Source organism: Calidris pugnax, unplaced genomic scaffold (assembly GCF_001431845.1).
Source record: "Calidris pugnax isolate Ruff unplaced genomic scaffold, ASM143184v1 scaffold44, whole genome shotgun sequence".
Classification (NCBI taxonomy): Eukaryota; Metazoa; Chordata; class Aves; order Charadriiformes; family Scolopacidae; genus Calidris; species Calidris pugnax.
Window position 1 is genome coordinate 22,683,151 of NW_015094506.1, and position 11,930 is coordinate 22,695,080.

The following is an 11,930-nucleotide window of genomic DNA, read 5'->3' on the forward strand; positions in this document are numbered from 1 at the left end:
TAGTACAAAGCTGGGTGCTTGAACTGTAAGACAAAGTTCACAAAACAAGAAACTTTCCTTCCTCAAACCATTTCTCGTGCTTAAGGAAGCACAGCTGGACATATAGCTATTAGCCTGATGCCAAGGTTTGTGTAAGAAGCTCAGTACATTCGTATTTCCCGAATGACAAAGAACAGCACATGTTAATTCATTCCCTTACAGAAGGGACAGGCAGACCCTATTTGGCTTTTGGTCCTCAAATCTCCAGGACAGCTCCTTTCCAGGGCTGCCACTTTCAAGCGATTTCCCTTCACAGTTTGCTCTCCCTCTAAAGGAATGACTTTAATACTATGCATCCTACACAGCAGAGTTCACACAAGAGTGGATTTAATATCCCATTGGTTTTTTTCCCCCCTACTTCATGTGCACTTGTACTCAATCTGCACATTTTTGTTGTTAGCTCATAAACAGCACCTTTAGATGAAGCTCAAGAGAAAAAAAACACCAGTATTTAAAGTTACAAATAAATAAAAAAAAGCATTAGCCACTGCTAATTTCAATTCCAAAGTACACAGACGTATTAGTGCTCAATGTAAACAAGCTTTAAAAAAAAGTCTGCAGCATTTCTGCAAGGTGTACCACCCTTGATGGAAGTCAACAGACACTGGTCATAATACACCTAGGATTACTGACACCTAAGTCAGACCATGTATACGCACCTGACCATTCTGAATGAGTGAGCTCTCAGGAGTACTTGAAAAGGCTGGCATTTCTGGTTTACAATGAGAAATGAAACAATACTAGCTCAAAAGACAAAGTACAGACAGTGCAACAGTACGGTACTTTCAGAGGTTCTCAACACTCCATTTTTTTTTCTTTCATATCAAAATGAACAGGTTTGCTATTATATAGAAAATATAAAGTACCTAAACACAAACATTTAGATATAGCTCAGATTCCCTATTTCCCACAGTGGATTTAGGACATCCTTGTCCAAAACTGCTTTTGGATATAGCAGTACTTCACATGCTTACAGATTAGAGAAACAAAACCCAAAAATAAGTAGTGAGACTAGTTTCTTCTCCAGAAGAAAATCTCTATCTCTGACCTCATTTCTTAGTTAGACAAAGTCTCCCCAGGAGAGCATAAAGTCCCTTTGACAAAAAAAAAAAAAAAAAAGAGAAAAAAAGAGAGCCTTTTCATGAAAGCTTTTTCCTACCCTATACTTCTCACCTTCAGCAGCTTCCTTGGGTCATACACGAGATGCAAAACAATACAGGAACAGACTAGGATGAACCTGACATCATACTCTCCTTCTCAAGATCCCACCAAGGAATTTCATAAATCATTTTGTCTTATTTACAAAGTAACAGTAAACTCTTTCCAAGGAATTTGCAAGAATGAGAAACAGCACAAGCACGACTGCCAGACTGGCCCTTCCCCAATAATTCAGTTTGACTGTGGATTTCCATAGTCTGAAAGAGGCCTTTGAGGGTTTTGTCACACATGCACCACCCAATCCATCACTCAACAAAATTTAAAAATACCCTCTTTGGACGTCTGAAGCATGACACCTGAAAAAGAACAAACAGCCCACAGCCAGAGACGAACAGGAAGTTTAACGATGAATGTTTTACCATTTCCCAGAAAACATCCTGAGAATTAAAAAACCAAAAGCAAACTACCACACCACAACCAAGAGCTGTTTCAGGTAGCACACACACAAAAAAATAATAAAAAAAAAAAATGAAGTCACACTTTTGCCTTCTGATATTTGGAACCCCTCATTCACAGTAAATGCTTCATTGCTCAATATCTATTGACAGGTTTCAGATTAGTTCTAGCTAGACTTCTGTTCTCTATGACTAACAGTATCTACACATTCAGATAAAAATTTGATGAAATTGAGCTGTGCAGCATGGGCACTCCAGACATGAGGGTCTCGTATTATGAAGCTTGACAATACTGAACAGACACTGGGATAAGTATTACTCAATGAGTGTGCTGGGGAATGTTTAATCGTATAACTACATAGTGAGATGATGAGTACTGAGAGGACAGATAGATAAGGTGAGTGGCTTTGATATGCAGCCTATTGAAAATATCTCAAAACTAACATAAGTAGTTATGAAGTCAGTGGACAGTCTGAGGCTTCCCCAATAAGCAATTCAGAGATTTAACTCACCTTCAAAGAAACACTTCTCTGTGGAAAAAAGGAAAATTAACACTTAGTCTCTGGAATAACACCACACTGACCCAACTCATCCCAGCAGTCCTCTTGTGATAAAGTTGTGTTCAGGTTACTACCTAGCCAGGACAGGCTGATGCTGCATTTACTCAAGATGCTGTGAGTCCAAGCATAAAAATTTCTTGTATGTTTTCAATAAAGAAAAGGTTAAGGGGATGTGACTGTATATAAAACCTGTATTAAGACTTAAGTGAATAAAGGCAGTATGAAGTATTACTATGTATATTAACAAATTATTTTCTAACAAGCCATCTTCCAATTTTTAAGTAAATGGCCTTCTAAGACAGGAAAAACTGGCTAATCAGTTGGCCTACAACCCTTCATTTATGAACAGATCTATTCCTTACTTACCTAGCAGAGCACCACTAGAATTCAATGGATTTTGTAGACTACTTAGTAAGTTTTAATGTTACTTAATTCAACCCTAGACCTCTCTTTTTAAGCCCCTACCTTTTCTCCTCCCCACATTAAACGGCCTTCTATATCAATTCAGTCTGCCACTCAGAGTTCATGTAAAGCAGCTAAAGGAATTTAAGACTCTAAAAAGGCAGCTTTAATCAAGATACCTGTGCTACAATATGACTCTCTGTAAGCAGAAAATTTGATCCCTTCTGGTGCAAAAAGAAGAATTCATCTGTGTAAACATGAAACATAACAGCGTGTCTTCTCCAACAAACTAGACCCAACAGGCACACCACATTTGCCTGTTTCACATTAAGCATGTCTCCACACTCACTTGCTCCTTACTCTCTCACTCTCCACCGAAGACTGTAAAGACACAGCAGAACAGAGAAACGGCATTAAATTGCATTTTGGGAAGTACAGCACAGTAGTAGGGAAAAGGCGACAATATAAGGATATTGGAGAAAAGAAGCCACCAAAACCAAAGTACAGCAGTTTGGAGATAGACTATTTTTCATAATTACAAACAGTACCTCTTAGTGAAGACAGATTTCTTATTCATGCCATGGTGTACTCAAGTAATCTAAGTATACTTGATTCAATTTTCCATCTCTGTTACCTACATTTCTCTTCAACTCCCCCAGTGGGGCTAAGAAGCTGAAGGAGAGAAGCTTACTAAATGGCCAGACTTCTACAGAATCCCTAGGAGATTCTAGGAGAGAATGCTAGCAATATCGCCTTGATTTGCCTGGATCAAAAACCTGTAGAAATATTGAGACATCATCCAAGCAGTGTCTTATCTAACCAGTCAGCTGTACAAAGAGGCCATACCTGCATAGAGTCTAAGTTTGTTATGCTATTCCCCATTTTCTAGGGGCAGCACGCTGACATCAACTGCAAAACCTCCATGTCATCAGCTTCATTCACAAAGTTCATGGGGTTTTTTTATATATTTACAACAGAACTCAATATCAGATGTTATGAACTGGAGCAAGCCTTCTAAACAGAAGGAACCTATATGAGATAATACATCAGGTGCAGCGAGTTGAGCAGTGGTTCTTTGACCTATCCTTGCATCCATCAGCATGCTTCTTTCCATCAGTAACTTTATGCCCTTCCAAGGTTTTCTAAATCAGAATTCCTCGGCGGACATAAGCCATCAAGGTTACTTTGATCAGTGGCAGTTACACCATGTCCTCATTTATTATAATCACAGCATAACACCTTCTACCACAACTCTAGACCTAGCAGCAGCAACAGTAGGAGCCAAGAAAGGAAGACTAAGGACAAAGATATCACTACTGAAGTTCTTAGCAAACAAGCAAGTGCCCTGAAAACCATTTTTTCTTCTCGATATACCTTGATTTTACAATCCTTTCACCAGTCAATTTACTCCCCTCAACCTACCACAAATCACAACAGACAACTAATTTTACCAGAGAACATAAATACCCACAAGAACTTTAAAGGTGTAAGGAATATGTGACTCATGATTACAATGAATTCCGTGCTTCTCCACAGCATTAGAACAGCACTTTCATCAACAAAAGCTGATGTACTTAATTACTTGCCAAAGCTTTTTTGTTAAGTGACTAAACTTACTCTAACAGCAGCTCCAACCTGTTCACATGTTCATACTATTTCTGAAGCAAAAGTCTAGAAGCATGACAGGGATCAGTTTGGTTTGACTCTAGCATTCCTGCCAGCTTAGCTGGGTGAGCGATCAAGCCAGGGTGCGACCTGCTACTCTCAGATAAAATACAGATTTCAACAGGAGTTAAATGTACATGATTTTTTAGAAACACAATTGGTCCCCAGGAATAGAGAGACCGCAGGCCTGATTCTCCTCTTGTACTGGGATACTTCAAGATTATGAAATAGTGCAAAGTGCAGCTTCAACAATGCTAAATCTAAGTCCCTGGGTATAGTAGGCTCTTCCTTAAAAATATTCCCACTGCCTCCATTATCGCTGTATGCATCTGTCCTAAGCAGAAAGAAATCTGCATTGCACTTGAAGAACACAATTAGAGTTGGCATAGGTTCTTAACAGAACAAATACAAGTTTGCTTTTTGCTTTCCCACTCCTTTCTAGTCTACAATGCTTTAAGAACATGGAAAAGTTGCAACTGGATCTGCTTTCAGATCCCTGAATTTTCTCACATCAGAAACCAAGATTTCTTTTGAGAAAACTACCATACACTACGAAACAGAGAGCAAGCTTTTAAGTAGTTTTTGATAGCTAGTAAAAACAGATCCTTCTGCATCCCTGATCCCCAGCCAAGTAACTGTAGTTCCAATTTCTCATGCCTTACTTCACAGAAAAGCATAGCTTACAACATTATTGTTGAAAAAATGTCATTGTAAGAATATCTAAAGTCATGGCATATGGAAAGTTTTGTGTGTCTGCAAACAGCAGCACATTTAAAGTAAGAATGCCAAGTTAGTTGTAAATGTTCTGAACAAAGTATCAAACACTTATCTCCTTAAAAAACAGGCATTCCCAAGTTGGATCATTTTTGCTTCAAATACAGATGAGTAATTTTCATATTTATACTTCATACTACTGATCTGCTGCAAAGATAAATTGACTGTTTATTGTCTTTTAGGAAGGACTTGAAGTTGTCAGCTAAGATGAACTATTTTGTACTATGTGCAATTATTTGGACTTCCCTGGGTACAAGTCTTGGCCAAATTTGTTTCTCATTTAAGAGTTACTTCTGATATACTGAAAGGAAGACTAGAGTTTAAAAACATCAAGAATCCTAAGGAAATTTAACTATTCTGCCTGGCTTTACCTTATGTTGGCATCCTAAGAGCTTTTTTTTGATCTACTGATCTTGATCCAAAACTCAAAAACTCAACAAACCACAGAAGATCAGCTACAAGAGAGATGAGATGACATACATCAGGATATTTTTTTTAAATCACCTAGAGGAGAAATACTTGCCAACTAGAGTTAAAAGCAATACACAAAGTGAAACAGAGCTATATACTAATATGTCAATAGAAGAAGTTGTTATATTGTCAAATACAAGTCAGAGTATCACTTGCAAAGCACAAGCAACAGTTATAGCCACACAACACAGGAACTCTCCAGATCTTTTTATTTTGCTTCACCCCTTTACTATCTTCTCTTCTACAAATATTTCTTATCCTAAATTCCTTTTCTTCTACTGAAGCCAATATTGTCAAGAATATAGACTCTTCTGAGAAGATGATCTTAGAAGACAAGTAGATTTGTAACAGTTATCTGTGAAATACCACAGCACTTTGATAGTAATTTGTAGGCCTGTGAGCATAACAGTCATCTTCTTGTCTTTTACGCAGCAAGTCTAACTTCTTAACAGTTAAATTCCTAGCATAAAATTTCATAGAAGTTTTACCGCCTGAGAGATTTAGAAGCTGAGAACAAAAGAACAGTGGAATAGAATTAAACCCTTAGAATTGCGATTTGCATAAGCTTCCACTTGCAATACGGCTAAGGTAAGGGCTAAGTCTCCCTGAATTAACATTAAAAAAAACCCCAGAAGTTGTAGCAAATATAGTAAGGACTATCTTTCCACTAGTTGTTTTGTAACAAGTGTCATAGAAAGACCAAAATTACTGGCAAGAGATGTCACTTTCAAAAGCTTATCCTAATAAGAGCATAAGATATTTAATAAGACCTACCTGAAAGTTTCAAGATTACATTTTTTGTTGTGTTGCTAAATCAGCCACTCCCTAGACAAAGTACTGGAGCAGAAACAGTGAGAGTAACTTAAATGCAACCTATTTCAGATTACAACCTTAAACAGTACCTGTACTAGTGCCCTCATCTTTCAGAAAGCAAACTAGAGTTGAAAGCAACTTCTATCGTTCTGATGTTCTTATTGACTTTCCATGAAAAATAATTTTAGAACTAACTCCCAGGAGCAGCCACTGGAAATGCTCAGAGTAACATCACAAAAATAAAACCAAAGAAGTTGGAAGACGTACCCAACCCTTCACGGTTTGAAGAACCCTAGGAAGTAGAAAAAAGTCAAATCTACCATTTTCCTGGCAAAATACTATTCTGACTTGGCAAGAAGTTGATACAATTCCATGATACTTTGAAAGCAGGTGCAAGCAAAACAAGCCTTACAGCAAGAGCCACATGAACAAGGTTACTAGCACCAAGCCCAAACCGATCTTTCTTTTTCCATACACCACTGTCAAAGAGAGCAAGCACAATATGTGCTTATGCATTAGTCGGTCTTTTATGTAAACTTAAAGAGTAGACTAATTTCAACGGCTTAAGATGCTTTAGGAAATGTCCCATAGATATTTATCTGTATTTTAGACAGCTAAATGCATAAAAGCCTTACCTCAAGTGGCTATATGTAGGTTAGATACAGAAGAACTCGCCAATTTCTGATTTGTCATTGAAGATTTTATGCCACATGCAGAAAAACTAAAGCACTTCATAGCTATTTCAGAGCTCTGAGTAAGAAGTCATCTGAACATTATGCGTGGTAATAAATGACATTCCTCTTCTGAAGTTTTCTGCTTACCACTTCTCATCTATAGTATTTTACCTGGCCTAAACTCAACCCCAACATGCAATTTTAAGCTTTCCTCCATTACACACACCTCCTCTGTTCTCAGATTACAGCCTGACAGATACTGTAAGTGCTGATTTTGGGTGTACTTGGGGATAAATACTTTTCAATGTCACACACATAATAATATCACTTTATTTTGATTGAATTTCATTTTGGCTAATGAACAATTAAGACAATCAACATTAAGCTCATTGTGCATCATTCCCTGCAAAGTTAAAATAAAAAGCCACCTAAATATACCAATAACTTCTTTGTTTTCTCACAGTAACTATGACAATCATGGACATGGGTATACTGCAACACCACTGAATCCTAAAAGCTATTATGATAATAGTTTGAAGTTGAAAACAACTGAGTTTTTCACAATCAAATCACTGTCCGCCAACAGAATCTTACCTACAGCCATCTAAAGGACAGAAAAAATTCAGTATTCAATCACCCAGTTGAAAGGTTGTTTCTTGAGAGACACTTATTTTTTAATAAAAACATATTAATCAGTTCTGCTTCTATAAAGCAAACAGACAATACACTCACACAAACACGGGAGCCAAGGGACTCACTCAGGTGATGTTTAAGCTTAGAGAAGCATCTAATAGATGACAAGTTTCTTTTCCTTCACTGTAGCAATCAGTCTTTATTGGCCTGTCTTGTCTGTTCTTGCCTGTCCTACAGAACTACCGCATTTTCATTGCGTACGCCTATTTGAGAGGGAAGAATTTAGTGAGCATGTGCTGAGCATACGGGCAAAGCAATTCCCTGCTCATTCCCACATTACTTAAAAGAAGCAGCACGCTCACTCCTCTCCCTATCAAAGGAGCTAGCCACAAAACCTGCTGTTTGCTTCTTCTCTCTGTTCCTGTTATGTTGCAAAGCCTGGGGCTGTGAGGAAGGAGGACAGATGAAATATGAGTGCCACTGCCAAAACAATTCTTCAGAAAAGCCACTTTCAGGAGTTCCACTAAAAACAAAACTAATAGGAACCGGCCAAAAACTGCCAGTTTGAACTACCAAGCAACACTGGGCTACCAGTCCTTTGGCTGGGCAGCCTAACCTAAGCAGCAGAAAACAATTTTCCTTTTATATCAGTTCTAGCTGGGTTAAATTTTAAGAACAATATACTCCACACAGTGATCCCACATGCTCTATAGGAAAGTTCACACATTCAAAATAAATGTTTCTTCCAAGATAAAAAGTTCAGAGTGGATTTCTTCTCACAGTATTATTGCTACCTGCATAGCTGAAACATTCAGTCTGTGATTCAGCTTTATCTATCAGCATGGCAGGCAAGTTTTAACTCAACCAGTCAAAAAGTTTACCCCAGGAGGCTGACAGACCTTCTTGCTTATTAAAATCATCAGATTTCAAGACTACCAAAAAAAAACCACCAATGTCATCTAAAACATGTTAGTAGAATTACACAACTTATCAGTACATAAGAAAACTGATGTATGTCTCTAGCAGTTATGGACAAAAGTTAACCACAGAATATGACTATGAGTAGTCCCAACAGTCACACTATACTGTATCTAATTTTAGCCCACCTGCATACATTCACAGCCTTCCCAAAAAACAACACTGAACTGTAGTTAAGAGCCACGTGGACAGCAATGAAACCACTGCAAAAGCTTAAGTTCTTAATGCTACTGTCCCTCCTAAACATTAAATGCTTTACTTCCCACACTGAAGAGTGCAAAACAGAATTAAGAACTATTCTGCTACCATAATGTAATGAATAGCATTTGACAGGGAGGGCGACCAAAAAAAAAAAAAAAAGAAAAAAAAAGAAAAAAAGAGCCCACACTGCTATTTCTGCCCTGTAACATCTAGCAGATCCCAATCTAACAGTAGGATCACTCCTTACAAGGCACTGTTACATGCCTACATGAGTATATAAATTCTCTGCTATCTGTACAAAGAACTATATGCACATGCACACACCCCACATGCCTTCCTCAATCATTTCAAGAAAAATGCAGATCCCCAAGGACATTCTAACACTCTCACATCCCAAAACTAGTTTTTTGCATATTTTTTCATTGCTCCCAATGAGAAAGTAAGACAGCAACAGCATGATTTTTCTTTCTGATGTTAGAATCTCCACTGTCCATTTCAGAGCAGCCAAGAACTGAATTAGCATGAATCACCACCCTTAGGTGGTACGTTTCCATTTTCATATGCTTTGTGAATAGAAAATGGTAGTTTCTAAATCCATTCCAAGAAGCTACTTTCACATATTAAAGAAGCTTCCAAGTAATTCAGGATTTAAAAAAGGAACGCTCTTAAATTCAAACTGAAACACAACAGTATTTCATGTATACTCTCAACCAAATTTAAAACAAAAGTACTTACTAGAAAACAATAGAAAATAGATCCAGCACTCACTGCACGAAGTTTGTTGCAGTATGTAACATCTCAACCTAGCATCCTTTTCAAGCCTCGGTACATGTAAGTGAAAACAACCCGCTTTATTACCAAGAGACTACAGTCACACCTTAGCCCTGTAGGAATCCCAGATATCTAAGTGTGCATGATTACTTTTGTGAGATTAGCATTAAACCTTACCTCATCAATTCTCTATTAACCATACATCTGCTACATTAAAAAAACACATTAAATTGCTGTGAAGAAAACATGCTAGAAAACAAGGTATCAACAGACTACAGCAGGTAATGACAGGATTTGAGTTTATCCTCAAATGTTTTGCAAGCTTATTATACCAGCTTGCAAGGTATATGCCTAAGGAAAGACAGAATCTCTGTGCTCCATCCTATACAGAAAGATTATACCAAGGTGGAACTCGGAGCTCCTCAGTAGGGGATGTATCTGGGAATGCAAAGGTGAATTAACGGTTGTGTACCCAGTTGCATAAAAGAAACTACTCTTACCCTTCACCTAATACTTACTGTTGGCTCCCACATCCTCAGCTACTCCAGAACCTCTCATTCTCAGGTATGTGAATCCCAGTATCAGAAAGAACAAGCATGCAGCAGTTAAGAGGAACATGGACAGGTAATGTGCACTGAAGCCTCCAGTGGTGGATACCTCCTCTCTTTTGAACTGTTGGAGAAGCTCCTCCTCGGGCTCTGAGAGATTCTTCTTGTAGGTGTTTTTCAGGTAGGTATGATTTGAACCCGTATGATTGGAGTGGTTGAGTCTAAGGGAGGAGGTGGTTCCACCCGGGGGAAGGCTATTAGTAGCTGAATAGATCCTGGATTCAACATTATAGCTACCAGCAGCACCGCTGAGAACATGGTTATTGGTAGCTTTCCTAATGGTGCCTGGAGGGTCAGTGATTTTACTGCTGTCTGCGTCCGTAAGCGGTGGCGGCAGCAACAATACTGTAGGGGATTTCTTAGATAGGCCAAGGCGGTATCTGGGGCTGGGAGGACTAGAGTCCAGATTTTCACATCCTCCTCCTCCCCCCGCCGCCGCCGCCTCCTCCTCCTGATTTCTGCCCCTGTCTAGACTCCCGGCAGCAGCCGCCTCCGCCGCCCTGTCATTCGTTACGACTAGACCAGCACCACAGCCTCCGCCAGCCCTTTCTTGGCCCGTCTCCATCACGCCAGCGCCGGCTGCAGCGCATTTGCTTGTTATGAATGGAGCAGGAGACTTGCTGAGGCTCCGTCTGGGCCGCCGAACTGCAGACTCCTCCTTGGGTACCTGCTCTTTGGCCCTCGCCGCCGCCGCCTCCTCCTCCTCCGAGTCGGAGTACTGGTCCCTGCTGCCGCCGTAGGAAAGGAGCCGGTTACCGTTCACGGTCCGGTTCCTCCACCGCTGCTGTTCACTCGTCTCTTCTCCTTCCTCCTCCTCCTCGTCGTCGTCCTCCTCCCCCCCTTCCTCGGCGCCGTCCCCGGGCTCCCTCACCCCGTGAGCCGCCGCCGGTCTCCTGGCCGCCGCCCCCCACCAGGCACTGGGCTTCCGCCGGGCCGCCTCCTCCGGGGGGGAGCTGTTACTCACGCCGCAGGCGCCGTGGGGGGCGGCGGGCCTCAGGCCGCGGAAAAGGGGTGAAGCCCGCTCCCTCCTGGAGTCGGAGTACTGGTCCCTGCTGCCGCCGTAGGAAAGGAGCCGGTTACCGTTCACGGTCCGGTTCTTCCACCGCTGCTGTTCACTCGTCTCTTCTTCTTCCTCCTCCTCCTCGTCGTCGTCCTCCTCCCCTCCTTCCTCGGCGCCGTCCCCGGGCTCCCTCACCCCGTGAGCCGCCGCCGGTCTCCTGGCCGCCGCCCCCCACCAGGCACTGGGCTTCCGCCGGGCCGCCTCCTCCGGGGGGGAGCTGTTACTCACGCCGCAGGCGCCGTGGGGGGCGGCGGGCCTCAGGCCGCGGAAAAGGGGTGAAGCCCGCTCCCTCCTGCCGCCGGCGCCGGCCTGGCTCCGGGGACTGGTTTCCACATCCGACTCGTCCGAGCTGAAGCTCAGCAGCACTTTTTCGCCCCCGGCAGAGGGTGCTGCGCGGCCCCGGCCGCTCCCGGCGGCAGCCCCGGGGAGGTAGGGGGGCTCGGCGCCCACCAGCCGCGCTCCCGGGGCCGCCCGCCCGGGGCCGCCGCCTCCGCCCGGCGCCGCCGCCGCTCCGGCCCCCGTGTTATTGTTGTTGCTGTTCCGGGTCTTGTTGGCGCCGCTGCGGGCCCCGGCCCGTTCATCCTCACGCAGCTTCTTCAGCCTCTTCAGGTAGACGGGCCGGGTGCCCTCGGTGACCGGCCCCGGGGACAACCCCAACCGCTTCAGCT

At 42.0% G+C, this 11,930-nt stretch overlaps 1 protein-coding gene across 1 annotated transcript in view; it reads right to left on the minus strand.

Moving 5' to 3' along the window:
- Positions 1 to 11,930, minus strand: part of LEMD3 (LEM domain containing 3) — a 57,146-nt gene that overhangs the window by 42,926 nt on the left and 2,290 nt on the right. The window contains exon 2 of the mRNA XM_014963324.1: positions 10,113 to 11,928. Within this exon, the coding sequence (XP_014818810.1) occupies positions 10,113 to 11,928 (1,816 nt within the window). The remainder of the gene's footprint in view (positions 1 to 10,112; positions 11,929 to 11,930) is intronic.